The 18,355-nt window shown below is 56.5% G+C and overlaps 2 protein-coding genes across 2 annotated transcripts in view; one reads left to right on the top strand and one right to left on the bottom strand.

Moving 5' to 3' along the window:
* Nfix (nuclear factor I X) overlaps positions 1-15,540 on the top strand; it is a 97,404-nt gene extending 81,864 nt beyond the window's left edge. The window contains 3 exon segments of the mRNA XM_047532006.1: positions 4,605-4,752; positions 6,927-7,018; positions 11,375-15,540. Of these exon segments, the coding sequence (XP_047387962.1) occupies positions 4,605-4,752; positions 6,927-7,018; positions 11,375-11,389 (255 nt within the window). The 3' untranslated portion in view covers positions 11,390-15,540.
* On the bottom strand, positions 13,859-17,761 carry Lyl1 (LYL1 basic helix-loop-helix family member). The gene is given in 6 exon segments (XM_047532029.1): positions 13,859-16,413; positions 17,247-17,338; positions 17,431-17,635; positions 17,638-17,692; positions 17,694-17,734; positions 17,737-17,761. Coding segments are annotated over 6 exon segments (834 nt in total). The 3' UTR covers positions 13,859-15,997.
* Between the last annotated feature and the right edge of the window lie 594 nt (positions 17,762-18,355).

Raw genomic sequence — 18,355 nt, 5'->3', positions numbered from 1 at the left:
ACAGGCTCTAGGCGAGAGTTTGGCATCACTATTGACGTTTGCAGCTGTTCTCTGTGGTGTGAGGCTGCCCTGGGCACTGTAAGACGCTGCTCAGCATCCCTGGCCTCTACCTGCCAGATGCCAGGAGCACCTTCCTGCTCCGAAGTTGTGTTAATCCAAAATGTCTCCCGATTTCAGTGAGCCATGGGTGGCAAGGTTGTGCCCAGGTGAGCAGCTTTGTGTGAAGGGAGGCTCCAGTCCACAGAGCTGCCATGGAGACGCCTGTCAGCAGGACTCTTGAGGGGTTCCCAAGACCATTCTGGTTGTACAGTGAAGCTCTCCTCAGCCCTTGTTGATAGAGGTGCTGCCCACTGAGCCCCCCAAGGAGCCCCAGGGTCTGGTTACGCAGGAGCAGAAACAAGGGGGCTACTCAGCAAAGGGGTGATCCCAGGTGGTGAGCCAGAGATGACCCCAGGTGGGACACCAAGTTCCTGGGGGGTTGCTCTGGTTTGGGGCATGGTTGTCTCTAGACCTCTGGGAAGGTTCTGCAGCCTGGGCAGCCTGGACGCCTGCTGTGAGAGGTGTGTCACATTGCTGTCGGGGGAAGCTCCAGAGCTGTGGTCAGGAGGCAAAGGTGTTCTTGGAGCCCTTGCCAGAGGCAGCCCAGCAAGAGTGCCCGCTGTCCTCCTCCACCTGGCTGGTGTTGTCTTGGTGCACTCTATGTAGAGTGGGCATTTGCTGTGTGCTGATATGGGACTGGAGGTGGGCCTCCTGGAGCCGCGGCCTCCGGGCTGTCCATCCATTTCTTCCCTCCCTCTTACCTTCCTTCCTCTTTCTCCTTCTCTCCTTTCCCCCTTTGCCCTGTGAGGGTTTCCCCAGCTGACTACAGCTCCTCAGTGCACTGGTAGACTTGCCCACCTCTCTGGACAAGCGTTGTTTGCTTTTAGGGGCATGGAAGAGTGGACGTGACCTTTGACATCTGATTTACTTCCTTCAGAGATGCAGCAGTGTCCATAGGGAGCCACTAGCCTGTGCCCCAGTCCCCAAAGGGCCTGAGGTCAGGAATGTAGAATGGAGAGGCAGGAATGCTGCCTTGCTCACCTTCTCACCTACAAAAGCAACCAGGGTTTAGAGGCAAAGTGGGGTAGACCTAGGGACTGAGGCTGGGTCTTGAGCTTCTCACTTGACCTGACTGTTCAAGATTGAGACCTCACTTTGCTTAATAAGAAAGTTCTCTTCTTTTAACTTCAATAACTTTCAGAGAAAACATTGTAGGCAAACAGGCACCCTGAGGAAGCAGAGTATAACTAGGCTGGGGAGCAGCCTCTCTGGGTTTTCTCTTGTGGCCTGTCATCCAAGGAGAGAGAAGGGAATTGTGGAGAGCCTGCTTCAGAGGGCCATCCCCAGCTTCTTTGGGGAGATGAGACCCCAGAGCCACCACCATGCTATGGAGGAGACTGACAGCTGCAGAGAGCCAGAGGCCAGCTGAGCTAGCTACACAGCCACCAGTAGAGTAGTAGTTCTCAGACTTAGTGTGCACAAGGGTCACGCCAGGGACTTTGCTGACACACAGGTGGCAGGCCCTCAGTCCCAGAGTTTCTGTTTCAGCAGGGTTGGGGGAGGGCCTAAGAATCTGCATTTCTCCCAAGTTCCCAGGTGATGCTGGTGTTGCTGGCCAAGGGACCCACTTTGAAATCAGTAATCTAGAGTCTAGAGGAGTAACTTTCTAACCTTCTTGAGAATCTGAAGTTATTGATCAACTTTGCAGGAAAATACATGGAAAATCGTTACAGACAATTGCAGAAGGGTTCCCAGGCACCCTGATAGCTTGTCCTTGGACTCCAGGGTAAGGCATTCACTGGTTTCATTCAACAAAATTTTGTTTTTTTAGGAACTGAGGACTGAACCCAAGGGTGTTCTATCACTGAGCTACATTCGCACCCCGTTTTATTTATTTTTTTTGAGACAGGTTCTTGCTAAGTTGCCCAGGCCAACTTCAAACTTGTGCTCCTCCTGCCTCAGCTTCCAAGTGGCTGGAATCACAGGCATGTGGCACTCCTCCTTGGCCAAGAACTGGTTTCAAAGAACCAAATCAGTAGTAGCCAAGGGCAAGTGGAGACCCCACCAGGAGGACAGAAGAAAGATGCCTGGGGAGCTGTATTTTGGGGAGGAGAAGAGGTGGCCAAGTGAATGGAAAAGTCACTGACCCAGTGGGAAGGCATGATTCCGGCTGGCTCTGGCTCAGCCTTGACTGCCCTTGTTGGGGCCACATCTCCACCTGAGAGAAGGCAGCGGGGAGCTGTACCAGCTCTCAGGGGCAGTTGTGACGTACTGAAAAGCCATGGGGACCTTGAGGTGTTTAAAACCTTGAGTGACACCCCAGCCTGGTTGAAAGTTACTTCTAGAAACAGAATGTTGTAAATCAGTCGATTGAAATGCTAGTCATATTGAACCAGGATTAGCCCTATTGGATAGGATTAGCAGTTTAATTTTTTTTTTTTTTTTTTTTTTTTGGTACTGGGGATTGAACCCAGGGGTTGCTTTATCACTGAGCCACATCCCAAACCCTTTTTATTTTTTATTTTGAGATGGTCTTGCTAAGTTGTTTAGGGCCTTGCTGATTGCTGAGGCTTCCCTTGAATTTGCAATCCTCCTGCCTCAGCCTCCAGAGTTACTGGGATTACCGGCATGCTCCACTGCACCTGGTGAGATCGGCAGTTTAGATACTCCTGGGGGAGACAGGCTCTGAAGGCAAGAAGGAGGCAGAGGCCACCCTGGGTCAGCAGTGCTGCCTGGAAAGCCTGTGTCTCAGCGCCTGGGAGTCGGAGTTTAGGATGTGAGTGAGGAGTCAGGACTGTTCCGTTTTCTGCCCTGATGGAAGAATGAAATAGGAACCAGATAGGCCATGGAAATGAGGAGAGGCAGCACTACTTGGATCTGGGTGTCACCCCTGCAGAACTGGAAATTCCTGCCCTTTCCAAATGTCCCTTTCCGAAATGGCACCTAGCACAAAGGGTCCAGCCTGGACACAGTCAGGGACCAGCAGCCATTGCCTGCTTTGTCAGAGGCCTCTGAGAATTGTTACCCTCAGTGTGAGCAGGAATAATTGAGGGAATAATTTAGAGGAAAAATGTGTCAGACTTAGGTGCTGGTCATTAGGGATAAAGGATAGTGGGCACAAAGCTGAAGTTGAGAAGAGTGAGGCCCACATAGGTCAGCTGTGAGCTCTGATTTTCAACTGCAGCAGGCTAGGCAAGGCAATCCATCTTGGTCAGTGGGACTCAGCACTGCCCATTTCTGCCATCTCCAGGCACCACTTGGAGCTCCAGGGTGTCCTGGAAGAACAGGACGGAGAGCAAGGAATGTGATTCAGGGAATCTGGCTGGTCCCGCCGAGAAGAAGGTGTTCTTTGCGCAGGACTTGAAGAGTTTGAGAAGGGTCAGAGACAAGTAAAGTGCCTGGTCCAGGGCTGGGCACCAAGGGCACAGAACTGATGGACACACTGTTGCAGAAGGGACACCCTGGAGTCTCACTGCCGTTGTTTTGGTGAAATGAAGGAGGACAGAATGATGGGGTGACCGCAAGCACTGGTGGGCGGGCTCCACAGTTTGCCCACGGATAGGAGTAGCACAGGAACCCGGAGGGTCTCATAGCTGCATGGTCAGGAGGGCAGAGCTTTGCCCCAGACTGGGCCTCCCTGTACCTGGGCATACTGGATGAGGGTGCTGCCCAGGGTAGCAGGAGGCTCATGGCCAGGTCTCTCCAGGGAAGAGGCAGGGGAGCCTTTGGCACCTACATGCCCTGAAGCCAGAAGGCTGACCCACGGAAGGCCAGGCACAGGGCCTGGAGGAGGAAACTCAAGTTTGAGGCCAAAGAGGGCACAAAGAACAAGGAGTGGATCCTGGTGGCATAACCTCCCTGGCTCCCGAGGGCGTCGTCCAGGGAAGCACTCTTGAAGAACCTCATGGAAACTGGAGCTGGCAACAGCGTGTTTCCTCCCTGGCTGCTCTTTAGAGAAAAAGCCAGCACCCCACTGTCCACAGGCGCTGAGGACACTGGCTGCTGGAGCCCAGAGCAAGCTCCTCACAGCTGGCGTCCTCCAGAGGCCATGCCACAGAACGGATGCTGGATGGGCCTGCAGTCCTTGGCTGGTCAGCCTGCCCCCGCGGCCCCTGGAGGGAGGCGCGCATGTGCCTTTGGGGGATGGTGGGGTGAGCTGGCTCATCTTCCCTGCCGTGGGAGACGGTCTTCAGGAGTGTGAGTTCTAAGTGCGGTTGCACACATTGCTAGGTGGCACTTTTTCTGTACCTAAAACATTTTCCTTAAGAAATAACAAATCACCTGTCGGACGACCCCCTTCCTTTCTCCCACACTTCAAAAGAGGACTGAAACAAAACAAAACAAAACAAAAAAAAAAAAAAAAAAAAAGAGAGAGAAACACCCGAGAGACCAAATAGAGGCCTTACACCCCTACCCATCTTGTGCCCCGGATGAGAGGACCTCCCGATCCTGCATCTTTCCGCCGGGAGCGCCGGCTCTCAGGAGCGAGCTGTGCGGCCGCGCAGGGGAGCGTGTGTCTGTGTGTGATGTGCCTTCATGCGTCACTCTATTTATGTGGTTCGCAGCCCAACGGTAGCGGCCAGGGCAAAGTCCCGGGGTCATTTTTGCTACCGCCGCCGCCTCCAGTGGCCAGACCTGTGCCCCTTCCTATGCCTGATTCCAAATCCACCAGCACTGCCCCAGACGGCGCCGCCTTGACTCCTCCATCACCTTGTAAGTGGACGATGAAACTGAAACCACAACGCCCAGCATCCCCGGCCCGTCCAAACAGTCTGCACTGCAAAGAGAACAGCCCCACACCCATGCCAAAGCCCCCAACCCAGAGCGCCACGGAGCCTCCTGCCCGGACAAGAGCAGAGCCAAGCCCCCAGCCACAGCCTCCCGGGCCTCCACTGCGCCAGCCAGCACCCCATGAGCCCCCTGCCTGCTGCTCCCAGCTGGGGCCCCTGGCCCAGGCCCCCCAGGGGGGCGGGAGGGGGAGCACAGTGGGGCTAGTCCGGGGTGCTGGCGTGGGTGGGAGGGGCGGGGAGGCACAGCCATGCCATCTTCATGCCTGATTGCTGTTTTTTGTTTTTTGTTTTTTTGGTTTTGTTTTTCAATTTTTGTTGTTTCGTTGTTCCCCACACACACACCAAGAAAATTAAATGTGACCACAAGGCGACGCCACCACCATCCCCTTTTTGCCTTGCCTCCCTCACCTCCATTCCTGGCCCTTGGGCCTCTAAAGATGCAGGAGGCCAGCCCCTGACCCCCTCACCCCAGTCTCACATTTGGTTTCTCGTTGTTCCTCTTTTTTTTTTTTTTTTTCCCCTCCTCCTCCCATCCCTTCCCCTTCCCTTCCCTTCCCTTCAGTCCCTCAATTCCTTTCCTAGGTTGGTGTTCCAAGGACAAGGGAGGGCTCTGGGCCTCTGCTTACTTCATCTCTCTTTCTTTCTCCTTTCTCCCCCCAACCCCTTTTCTTTTTTCTTTAAAACCGGTGACAAATTTTATCAAAGGGAAGAAAAGAAAGAACTGAATCAGGAGGCCCCAGGTAGACCCGGCGTGAAAGACAGGAAAGATGGGGAGTGGGCGGTGCGTTGTCTGTGGGCAGGGGTGGCAGAGGCGGCAGGGCCCTGTGGCTTGCAGGCCACAGGCCAGTGGGCTGCAGTGGTGGGCGGGTGGCCCATCTCACTGCTGCCTGTTCGCACTGTTTCTCCTTCTTTCTCACCGTTTGAGTTCTTTCCCCTCCCCATCCTATTCATGCCATCTTCTCATCTGCATCTGCCATAAGACACGAAGTCATGATCATGGTCATTTGAAGTGGGCAGGGTTGGAGAAGGGAGTCAGGCTGCAGGGTTGGGGGTCACTTCTGAAGAGAGGTGAAGAGAATCTGGTGAGCATGGGGTCCCTGAGTATATCTGGTGTAGGGCAGGGATGGGCAACCTGTGACACTCCTTTTCCACTCTGGGGACATCTTCCCTCCTGGGAGTGAAAGTCCTGGTCCCTCCTGTAGGACTGTAGCCAGATAACCCAAGAAGAACTCAGGCGTATTTGGTTCATTTGCCACCTTGGGCTGCAGGACAGCTGTCCCTGGGGGACTAAGCTTTGGGGCTCTGCCAGGCGCTCTGGCCTCTTCTTCCTCTATAGCCTTGGTCCACTTCAGGCTTTGGGACCATGAACCCTTTGGGCCAGGTGCATTGATCAGAGGGGAATGGCACAGGCCTCAGCCTTGCTGCCCCAAGCCCAAGCTGGGAGGCCAGAGCCTACAACCCTTTCTGACCCCATCCTTCCTGGCTCAGTCCTTGGTTGGGCCCCATTGGAGTTCCCCAAACCACCTTAAGTCCAATTCTTAGGACTGCCCAGGGTGCAGGTGGTCCAGCTCGCAACCTAGGCCGCAGGGTCAGAAAAATGGCGTGGCTGAGAGTGACTTCCCCGAGCAGGGTGGGGGCAGGCCACCAAGGCTGCCACCCTTCCTTGGACCCTCTCTTCAAGTAGGAAAGCCAGGATACCCACTGAGGGCACATTAAGGACCAGGGTTGTCCCCAACCCTGTCCAGTGTCTCAGGAGGGGACAGGACTGGGTCCAGGAGACCTCAGCTACAGCCTCCAGGGCTCCTTCCTTACTCTGGGCCCTGACAGAGGTTGCCTGATTGAGGCTGCCAGTGCTGGGGGCGGGCGAAGTGTGTGCTTCTGGTCAGGGCGAGGGTGAGGGACCCTCGTGTGGAGGAGGGGCGGGCATGGAGCCTGGCCTCCAGCACAGCAGCCCTTTGGCCTGTCCTTCCCTCTGCCAGCCTAAACCTGGCCGCACAACAGTCTAACCCAGTCTCTCCCTCTCCACAGCCCCAAAGGGGCAGTACCCTGGTGGCCCGAGGCCTGACCGGGTCTCTCCCTCTCTCCCTGCTCCCACAGCATTCGCAGCGACAGGCGCCTCCTCTGCCAACCGGTTTGTCAGCATCGGACCCCGGGACGGCAACTTTCTGAACATCCCACAGCAGTCTCAGGTAGGAGACCACCTGTAAGCTGGCACAGATGGACAGACAGGGTTGGGGACACCTTGACGTAAGGGAAGAGGCTGGGGTCTTTACAGCTAATCAGGGAGCAGGCGGAGCTTCGGGGCACAGGCTTTTGCACGCCCAGCTGAGCCTGCCTCCCCAGGCAGCCCCCAGGCTCCCTGGCTAATCAGCTAATTGGATAATTAGCTCTGACAGCCCTGGCCCTGGGGAAAGCGGCCAAGGACCCAAGGCTCGAGGCACTTTGGGCCAGGCCTGGTGGAAGCAAAGATGGAAGCCTGAGGCACCCTGTCAGGAGGAGGACAGCGGCTCCTCACTGCCCTCCTCCTGCCCCTCCCACCCGACTCTGGCTGGAAGTCCTGCCCCCGGCAGACTCCCCTCTTCCCTGGCTCTGGGTTGGGCTGGGCGATGGTGGAAGAGGGACAGAGTGGGCCTGGTGGGCTGAGTGCCCAGAGACTCTGGCACCAAGGGCAGGGTAGGACTGGCTGCTGCCCTGGAGGCCCCTCCCCCAAGTCCCAATGGATCCCGTTAGGGGGAGAGCCAGACTGCTGGAGCCCCCCGTCCCCACTCCCATCTCTGTCGACACCATCCCCACTTTGCTTAAAGGGATAAATCCACCCTCAGCCCCTCTAGCTGGAGGCCCCTGGACTTGGCCTTGCACATGCATGTGGGTGTCCCCTGTGTACCTGTCCACAAAGAGGTTGGGGACAGGTACACAGCAGAACCAGGGCCCTGGGAGCTAGGAAGGACCACCTCAGAAGCAGGGTACACCAGCTGCTGAGGGCCCACAGCTTTCACAGGGCAGGGTTTCAGAAAAGAGTGTGTGAATGTCTTTCTTTTGCACGTTTTACAAGAACACCTCCTTGCAGGCGTCCTTGGCCCTGGGAAACCCACCTCTGCCCAGAGCCCCAGAGCTTCCTCTATTGGTTCCTGTTCTGCCTCCACTCTGAGGCCCCCATCCAGAGAAAGTTAGTGGATGAAGTTTTGTGTGTGACTTGAGGGTTGTTGTTTGTTCTCTCTCTCTCTCTCTTTCTTTCTTTCTTTCTTTTCTTTCTTTCTTTCTTTCTTCCTCTTTTTCTTTCTTTTCTTTCTTTTCCTTTCCTTCCAAGAAAGGAAAAAAAAAGCCAAAAAACTTTGTCAAACTTAAAACTTCAGAGCTCCCTAGTGGCAAGGAGGGGAGGGGAAGGGAACTTCAACCCCCTCCAGCTTCCCACCCCCCTTTCCCCAGAGTCACGTCTGACCCGTCTGGTTTCCAGGAGCAACCAGACATGATGTAACACCCAGATGAACTTGAACTTGGGGGTGTTGAGAAGAAAAACAATGGCTCCGAGCAGGGGCTGGAGCCAGCCCCCTCTGCTCTGTGCCAGGGAGGCCGAGAGAGCCCTGCTGGCAGAGGGCGGGAGGGGGTGCCAGAGGAAGGGACAGCAGGCGGGCCTCCCCTCTGGGCTCTGGGCTGGCACCAAGGGCAGGGCTTAGTTGCTCCCTCCCTCTTGCCGTACCCCTGGCTGCCTGCAGCTCTGCAGTTTACGTGCTTGACCACTGCCAGAGCCCTCCCTGTTCAGTGAACCCCTTTTGCCTCCTTCTTCACTTTCTCTGCTGTCTGCTTGGACATTTTGAGGCCAAGGCAGAGTTTGAGGCAAGTCTGGGAAACAGCTTCTCTTCTCCTGTGTTCCCATCTTGGGCCCTGGAGCATTTGGAAAGGAGTTTCTGCAGGGATCTAGGGCCCCTTAGCAGGCAGGTGTGTCTAGGGAAACGATGGGGGAGCCAGAGCAGGACATGCTGCTGAGCAGGAGTTCCCGGGCCTGGGGCAGGCGGGCGACTGCAATGGGCACAGGGGGTACAGTCGGGAGTGGTTTCCACAGTAACCAGTGACTTTTGCTGATCCCTGGAGCACCAGATGGAGAGAGAACAATAGAATGAGGGAAGAAAAGAGAATTTTAGCAATTTTGTCATTCCCTGGGCAGCGCTTTTTACTTAGTTTTAATCAGTTTTGGACTTGGCTCAGGAAGCAGGGAGGGGTGAGCAGAAAAGCCACTCCGTGCTTGGCAGCAGATCCTCTGTTCTTGGGACCTGTGGGGAGGTGCCAGGGAGCCCCCTTGGAACTGCCTTTGTCCCCAGCTCCAGGCCTGGAATCAGTCTTCCTCCTCTGAGGAGGGCCCCCAGCCTGAGATTTGGTTGTTGAACCCCCTGCCCTAAAGCCCATGAGACCTTAAAGGGACTAGCTTGGGGCCTTGGCATGGTCTGCTAACAGGGCAGGTAGAGCCCTCCCTGTCTATGCTGGAGGAGGGACAGCTCTAGAGCCAGCTGCCCCCAACTTGGGAATGTGGTAGGAGAGTTCCTGCGTGCTCACTCCTAGGGATGAGGGGTCCCACAGCCTGCAGGGGGAAGGGTGCAGGATGGGAAGTCCAGGAACTAGTTCCTGCCCTGATTCTCTTCTACCCACTCTTGGGGTGCTTCAGGCCTGGGTTTCTGCCTCAGCTTCATTAGGCCCCTCCCGAGCCTCTACTTGGCTTTTAGTCATTGACAGGTGCTTGGGGAACCCACAGAGGGAGGGCAGGTCTCCTTTGTGCATATTTTCCTGCATGTGGCAGGCAGTTCATCTCTGCCAGCCAGCAGTGCCTGGTCACTGTGGCAATCCCAGATCCATTTACAGAAACCTTCATTTGTGCCATTCCACTGTGGTGGCCACTGGCCACATGTGACTGTGAACATTTAAATCAATTAACTAAAGAAAAATGTAAGTCACAGAATTCATATTCAAGTGCTGAGAAACCATTTGTGCTACTGCATTGGAAAGCACAGATAGAATTTCTGTTGTCATAGAGTTCCAGAGGATGTCTGAACCCTGTCCCCCACTGCCTTTGTTTCTCTTAGGTGGGATCTCACTATGTTATCCAGGCTGGTCTCCAACTCCTGGGCTAAAGTGGTCCTTCTGCCTCAGCCTCCTGAGTGTTGGATTACAGGCATGTGCCAGTGCACCTAGCTTCTCTGAATCCCTTTCTCATTCTCACACTCAGTGTCCCCATCTCATAGGGGACAATACCATGTGGTCCCAATCCAGAACTTAAGTGGCAGGTCTGGCCTGTAGGCCATAAGTTGACCAATATTAGAACAATAAAGTTTTAATTTTTGGAAAATTTCACATACATTCTGTTTGGACTTCTAGCTTCTTTTGAAAAGTTGGTGGCACTAGTCACCAGGGCCCTTACCCCTGTGGCAGGCCAGGCTCTAGTCAGGGTGCTGGCATTTTGACCACTACAGACCCTGCTGCCTCATGATCACCACATTGGTAACCGTTAGGAGCATGGATTCTGCAAGCCCCCTCCATTTGAGTCCCAGCTTTGTCACCCGAAGGCTGTGTGGCCTCAGGCAGGTCACCTTCCCTTTCTGTGCCTGGCTTCTGTGTGGGGCTGGGGCAAGGATGGAATGAGTCAGTACCTGGTGTGTGCTCTGTAGTTGACTCTGTCTGGTTCCTGCAGACCAGGGACTGCGACACAGTTTCAGAGACCCCCATTTTGCAGGTACCACTAGGTATATCCAGCCCCCTAACCAACCCCTTGGCCTTGGGTCTGAACTGAAGCCCTTGATGGAGAGCAAATTGCCAAGCTGCCCTGCCCCTGGGGTCCATCCTGGGTGTGCTGGGTTCAGAGCTGCTAGACAAGGCCCTATGTGTGGGAAGGCAGCGCCCCCCTGCTGGCTCCATAAGGGAAAGACTCCTACCCCAGGGAGCCTCAGGTCCTTCCCCAGACTCTGGTGCCCTAAGGGTAGAGGATCTGCAGGGTGGGCTATGGCCCCTCCCCCAGGTCTGGCACTGCTGGGGACTGAAGCCATGTGGTTCCCCCGCCCCCAGCCTTTCAGCCTGTGGGACTTTGGCTGGGGTGTACAGACGGGAATTTCTGCTTTTAATCCAAAGAGACAGAAAGAAAACTCAGCAAGAAGCTGGGCCACCCCCACCCCACTCCTCAAACCCCTCTGGGCACAAAAGACCAAGCCTGGCATCCTCCCCACCCTCCAGGACCCACACAAAAACCTAAACAATTGCAAACATGGCCAGATCCCAGGTTTGTGCCAGTGCCAGCCATGGGGGTCCCACCCGCTGGGCATTGTGCCCACGGGAAGGCCAGCTGGACTCTAGCACTGGGGTGCATGGCCTGGGGGGATTCCTGTGAAGGGGAGCTGCACTCCCTCCCCCATGGTGGGTTGCTTGCCCAGCACCCTGGCTCTTTATGAGCTGGATTTTGAACTAGATCCTCAAGGAATCAGCAGTCACAGGGCCAGGTGGGAGTGACAGGGGACCCTGCCCCAACTGTTCTCAATATTTTTTTTTTTTTTTTGGTCTCCTTTCAGTCCTGGTTCCTCTGATAAGATCGACAAAGAAACAGCAAAATGAAAAGAAGAGGTTCCTCAAAAGGGGGGAGAAGAAATTTTGAGACATGGAAAAATCCCCCAGCCCAGCCCAGCCCCACCGAAAAGCAAAAAATTAGACGTCGTCAGCCACTCAGCCCTTCTCTCCTCCGGCCCGGGACCCCTGCAGGCCCCCGAAGCAGCCCAGTTCTCAGAGAGCCCTCGGAAGGGGTCTCAGCGGAGCTGTGCACCAGCAGCCAAGCAGAAAGAAACATGCAAAACGGACTCTGCCAAGCAGAGGACAGACAGAAAGAAAGGATGCGGCAGGACTGCCTTCCTCCCCACCCCAGCCTGGCCTTCTGGGGAAGGAGCACAATTCCCAAACAGAGCTACCAGCACAGTTCTGAAGGGGCCTGGCCCCCACCTTCACCCTTCCTAGGGAACCCCACTCTCCACTCCAGCCTGAGCTTTCCTAGGGAGCCTGGAAGACTTGCTTGTAAAGATGATGGGATGTAGGTTGGCGAGCTCTCCCTTCTAGACTTTACCCCCCTCCTTCCCACCCTTCTTGACTCGGTTCTGGCTTCTACCCCCAGCTGCTCCAGACCAGGTGAGGGAGGCCCTCGGGTGGGCAGGGGGTACCCCCTGGAGCTACCTGCTATGTCAGCCCAGAATGGAAGGTGTTCTGCCGTTCCACCCTGAGCTGCAGGGGCAGTTCTGAGGCCCCAGAGCCCTCTATACAGTCCACAGGAGAAAGATGGAATGCTCTTAACTGATCCCACCCCAGCTTGGGACAGGCCTCCTATTCCCTCTCTGAAGACCAGGAGGGCTGTTCCCTTATCCTGCCAGGAGTGAAGGGAGTTGGGCTCCAGGTCGCCCCTGCACCCCAGCCCCGCATGCAGGTGCCCTCGCTGGGCCCCATCGGTCCCTGCCCCTGCCCCTCATGCTTACAGCACTGCTGGGGCCAGCCCGAGATGGAGCAGAAAGGGGACCCCGGAGCCAATCAAGGAGGATGAGGCAGCTGCTGCTGCTGCTGCTGCTGCTGCTGCTAAGCTGCCACCTGCGCTTAGGTAGGCGTCCTGCTCCGCCGACTTTCAGTTCCTTTGGAGGGTGTTGGGTGTTGTCCTTTTCAAAAGTGTTTTGGAGCTTTCTGTCCCCCACCTTTCCCACCACACCCACCCCCCATGGCCACTTCTCTCTGGATTTAGCTGTAATGTCTTTACTCTTTATTTAGGGGTGGGGCAGTCATTGTTTGGGTCTTTTGCTGTTGCAATTGGGTATTCCTCCTCCATTTGAGCAACTTGGGAACAATTTGGTAACACACCACAGGAAGTAGCTCCCCCCTAGTCCCCTCCTTCCCCAAGGGATGGTGGGGGCCTGTCCAGAGGTTCTTTAGAAGTCCTCCTGGGAGGGAGGGGAGCATGAGCACGCCCAGCCCCCTCCAGGGTGTGACTTGGCCCCTCTGGCTTGTCTTTCTGTGCCTTACTCCCTCTTTCCTGCGTCTCCGCTCCCCGGCCCCCTTCTCAAGTCCTTGTGCCTCTCTTTCTCTCTTTCTTAACGGTATGAAAACACAAAGCACAGGTCAGGATCCTCTGAAAGTCAATCAGTCCAACATTGCACCAGTAGGGGTGGGTTATGGGCTTTATTTATTGAGAATCTAGTTTGTGAGGCTGTAGCCCTGAGCCGGCGGAAGGAGGGAAGGAGCCGCCCGGGGAGAGAGGAGGGCCATTACCTGGGTTTGCGGGGCCCGCAGGTGGCGCCTGCTCCCCAGCGCGAAGCCGCTAGGTGGCTGGCCCCAGGGGCGGCTTCTGTTGGAAATTGAGGGAAGCCCTCCCCCGCTCTCCTCGGCGTTCCACGCTGAGAGGACCCCAGGGCTGAGGGGCAGGAGATCCCGCGGGAGATTCCTGGGGCGTGGGAAGCAAGGCCCCGGGGTGGGGGGCCGGGCGGGCCGGGCGTGACGCGCGGTCAAAGTGCAATGATTTTTCAGTTCGGTTGGCTAAACAGGGTCAGAGCTAAGAGGAGCGGAAGCGGGGGTCCCTGCCCGGCCGCGTGCGCCCCTTCCGTCGAAGACAATCGGGGCCGCGAAGTGCTGTGGCACTGTGGGAGCCGGGGTCTGTGGGCACCCGCCCGGGCGAGGTCGGAAGCTGCAGGCCAGCTGGGCCCGGCGGGGTCGTTTGGGCGGGCAAGGGGCGCTCCTTTCCCAAGTGGTGGTGTGAGGGGCAGGCGAAGGGCAATGAGGGCGACAGATGTGGGTACGTGTCAGGAGAGGAAAAAAAAAAAAAAAAAAAACCCACAAAAAATATATATGGGGGAAATGAACTTTTTTTTTTCATTGAACCAAGTGCAATGCATCAGAGAGTTTTCCTATCTTTGTATGTTAAAGAGATTGTTAAGAAAAAAATTCTATTTTTGTTGTAATGTCCTCGCGGCTCTGGGGACGCTAAAAGAACTAGGCCTGCCCCGCCCTGCGCGGGGATGACGAAAGCTGAGTGTTTTTTCCTTTCCTTTTTTTTTTTTTTTCTTTCTTTTTTCTTTTCCTTCCTTTTTTTTTTTTTAAGTCGTTTTCCTGCGTTGACGAGGATGATCTGGGGTTTTTATTTGTTTCGTCGTTCGTTCTCGGTTTCGGTGGGAGGGCTGAAGGAAACGTTCACATTTTGGAGTTAAAAAAAAAAAAAACCACCTCGACATTAAAAAAAAAAAAACCAACACAAGATCAAAAAGGAAAAAAAGGACGAGAGAAAATTATTTTAGGATAATTAAATATAAAAACCCTGGTGCTTCTTACATTATAAAGTACGTTTTAAAAACCCACAAACTATTATACATAAGTTTATGAATCAATTAAATATCCTGCACTTGTTAGGAACACGCATATCCCTTCTTTGTTGAGTTTAACGGAACGGGACAGCGGCGTGCGCCCGGCGGCTGGGCTGCTCTTGCCGCGGATCTCCCCGGGCGCCCCTCCCTGGGCCCAGCGCCCCCTTCTCGCCCCATCCCCGTCTGGGCACCGGGGCACGGCAGGGGGTCCCCAGTCCCTCCCCCGCAGAGGTCAATGCCAACGAACAAATGTTCCCTCCCCGCTCCCTCTCCGCCCCGAGCGCCCTTCTTGGAGCCAGACGCCAACTTGACCCTCACCAGCATTATCAGGAGCGCGCTCAGCAAGTTGGTAGTTTCCTCCCCGAACCCCTTCCCCCGTGACCCCCAACTCAACATCACTTCTCCCTTCCCCGGCCCGCTCCGGGGAGCACCCTGAAGGCTCGATGCCCCAGGACAGGACCAGCCACGCTGACAGGTTGATTTGCCCAGGCCCGCGCTCGCACGCACGCACGCACACGGCCCCGCACATAGCCCCGCCCCACCCCGCAACCAGCCCTGTCGACTGCCTTACACACCCGCCCCCGCGCTGGCCGGCCGACCTAGTGCCTTGTTCTCACCCCCGTGCTGGCGGAGCGGACGCCGCGCTCTGGGTCCCAGAGGGGCCGGGTGGCTCAGACGACCCACCACTTCCCCACCCTGACCGTGCTGAACGGACCCCCCCCACACACACACACGAGAGAAAATAAGGAGCAATAAAGTCACGAGAACTTTTGTCCCCCAATCGAGAGCCCGAGGGGCACCCTAGCCCCACCTCTGCTGCCCCCACCCCACCCACCCTTGGGGCGCCCCCTTCACCCCGCAAGCCAGCCTGGGCCAGCCCCGCTTCAGCCCCTCCCGGGAGATCCGTGCGCCCGACCAGCACCAGCATCGCGGACCGCAAAGGCCGCCCGTCCCGTCAAACAAGTTTCTTCTTAGGCTAAGAAACGCAGTATATACGAGTATCTCTATATATAGTACTAATGGATTTGGTGTGCTTCCCCCTTAGCGTCCCCCTCCCTCTGCTCCTCCTCCTTCAGCCTGGTCTCCCCCTTCTCTGCCCTCCCCCCGCCCCCCGTCTCTGCACTGAGATACATAAGAAACAAGGGTAGTTTACTGTCTGTTTTGTTTTCTGGGTTTTCAGTGTCCTAGCGGAATGCAAGTAGGCAGCCAGCCCGTCTGTTCCCTCTCCGCCCCGCCCCGCCCCGCCCCCGTCACTGCGCTTCTGTTATACCATCTTTGCCTGACTCTCTCCGGCTTCTCCATTGAATGGCTAATGTGTATGTGAAATAAAGAAATAAAGAAAAACAAAAGCAAGAGCTCCAGAGCCTTCGCTAACGCGATCGTTCGGGACCAGGTCGAGTCGGTGGCCCAGGAACCGGGTGTCTGCGGCACGGCTCTTCTGGCGCCAGGTGCGCCGCTCGCGCCGTCGGAGAGTCAGTTCTTGAGTATCCAGGAGGGGGCGCCAGTGATAGGGGCGAAGACTCCTCCCTTCTTCCCGCAGCGACTCCAGCCCCACAATGAGTGCGGGGGTGGGACACCACTTGGGTCCGAGGACCGTTTTGCCCGGGTAATTTGCAAGGGGGAAAAATGTCTGCGGGGCCCCCTGGGGGTGATGGTCACCCTTCCAGACCCCCAGAATCTCTCCCCTATCGAGGAGTCATGTCCTCACTAAGTCCCTCTTTGGCAGTTCGCTCGGGAGCAGGTGAAGCGAGCAATTCGACCTTTCCTCGACTGCCCTGGTCTGAGCCTCTGCTCAGGCTTCGCTGTAGGAGGTCACCGCACCTCTGGACTCATAGCTGCTTGCTCCATCTTGATGTGCCGCACTGCCCCATTTGGGTTGATCTCGGAGTCTGCCAGGGGCGCTGGCTGCGAGCGCGCGGGCACTTCGGCTCTGCGCCCAGACCCCCGGAGGGCGCCATCGTCTGGGCCTCGGTGAGCAGGCCCTTTACGGGGCCCAGGCGGGGTGGGGCCTGTGGCCAGCGCGGCCGCCTGATCGCGCAGCAGCCGCACCAGGAAGCCGATGTACTTCATGGCCAGGCGGAGCACCTCGTTCTTGCTCAGCTTCCGGTCGGGCGGGTGAGTCGGCAGCAGTTTCCTGAGCTCCGCGAAGGCGCCGTTAACGTTCTGCTGCCGCCAGCGCTCGCGGCTGTTGGTGAACACGCGTCGTGCTACCTTCTGGGGCTGGTGCCCTGCAGATAGGACGGGCAGGGTTGCCCTCCAGGCCCTGAGGGGCACCCCCTCCCATCCTCATTTAAGGCACACAGCACCTTCATGGGGACTTAGCCCGGGTGGTGGGTTGTGGCACCACCACGCAAGGGATCCATGTGTAGCTTCCCTTCTGCCCACGGGCCCCACAGAGAAGGAACTTAAGAAGTCCAGGCCAGGGCATTTCTCTGATTGTCTGCACCTTGGCGTCCATGGCTGAGATACCCTAAGAAATGTTTCCTTGTAGCTGTCACTCTGGGAAGCTCTCCCTGCGGCCCACATTCTCAGGTGCAGCTGGGTGTGCATATTGTTCTGAGAAGTACTCCCATTGTTTGTGATGGTGGGCCTGTTGGGGGTCTCACGTGGCTAGGTGATTCCTGGTCTATCTGATGACTGTGGTCATATGTGATGGTGCCATGTGGTTGTGGGTGTTTCATGCATGGCTGTGGTTCTGTGGCCCACTCTTGTGTGGTTGTGGTTGTGTGGCTGTCTCCTGTGTGTCTTTGGTCCTGTGGCTCTTTCATGGCTGTACATTCCACTAGAGCTGTCATTTTGTGGCTCCTGTACCCTGTTGTGGCCGACTTTGTTTTGCTGTGACTCTCTGACTGTCAGGCGAGGCTTGTCAGGTGGCAGTGCTTGAATGGGGCTGACTATGGGACTGTAGTCTTGTACTTGGGTATGACCTGCGTGTGCTCGTACGTGTGTGTGTGTGTGTGTGTGAGTGTGTTGGAAACCTCTCCCTGTGGAAGGGTGTGGTACAGACCTGGGCCCCAGGCAGACAGCCACTCATTCAGTGCACACACAAACCTGCACTCACCCTCAGCCAGGTCCAGCTCACAGTGGCTTGGTCTCCGCTTCAACCGGCTGCTAGGGAAGATGCTAAAAGGTCCTGCTGGCCCAATGTAGACGCTGTAAGGGGTTGTGGGTCACAAATGCCTTGTGGGCAAGGACCCTGGCCCCCAATATCCAACACCGCCCCCAAGCCCCAGCTCCCCACTGACCTGTTGAGGAAGGGGTGAGGGTGGTAATGCAGGGCCAGGGTGGATGGGGCACTTCCCAGAGCCGAGAGGTGCAGCAAAGGGGGCCGGAGGGCACTCAGCTCTGTGGTGGGCATGGCTGCCCCTGGGGGCCTGGTGTGACCCAAGCTGATCACTGGCACGCCAGGGGGCAACCTGGATGGGGAGCCACCTCGGTGGCCCACCTCATCTGAGGGTAGGGCCCAGGTGAGGCAGGCTTAGAGGGTGGGGCAGGGGCTGGGCTGGGGGGCACACACCATCTCGGCCTTCTCAGTCATGGTGGGCCCACCTCTGCCGGGGCCTGGGGCGGGCACATGGACCCCGAGGAGGGGTGCTCACCTGTGGAGGGAAGGGAGCCAGTGGGGAGGAGGAACAGGTATGGCCTCCCCCCACCTGCTTAGCCTAACAGGCTTCAAATGGAAAGTGGCGGGGTGGGGTGGAAGTTCAGTGGGGAAAAGACAGGTGAGTGATTCCAGAAACTACCAGGACGTAGGAGGGCATTCTCTACAAGAGAGTTGTCCACCAGGTGCCAGGCAGCATGGAGCCTGGCATTGCCTTCTCTGAGCTGTTTGTGAGGGGCTCTGCTTCCAGTTTCTTCCAGAATTCCCTCTCACTTACAGCCTGGAGCTGAGACAAAGCAGGGAGTCACTGACTGACCCCAGGATCTCCCCAAACCCCAAGATTGAAACTGTGACCCTCAGATCTGAAGATCTGATTCTGAGACCCCTCACTGACTTGATGGTGCCATGTGACCCTGGAGTCTCTCCAAGATCCACTCTGACCCTTCCCTGGTCATCCCCCTGTCCTCCCCAACACCCACACACCAAGGCTGGCTGGCCCCATGGAGCTCAAGTGCCATCCTGCGGTTCTTCACACTGCCTCCACATTTGACCCTGGAAGCTCTCCATAA

The sequence above is a fragment of the Sciurus carolinensis genome, chromosome 17 (genome assembly GCF_902686445.1).
Source record: "Sciurus carolinensis chromosome 17, mSciCar1.2, whole genome shotgun sequence".
NCBI classification, from domain to species: Eukaryota; Metazoa; Chordata; class Mammalia; order Rodentia; family Sciuridae; genus Sciurus; species Sciurus carolinensis.
This window is presented reverse-complemented; position numbering and strand designations above follow the sequence as displayed.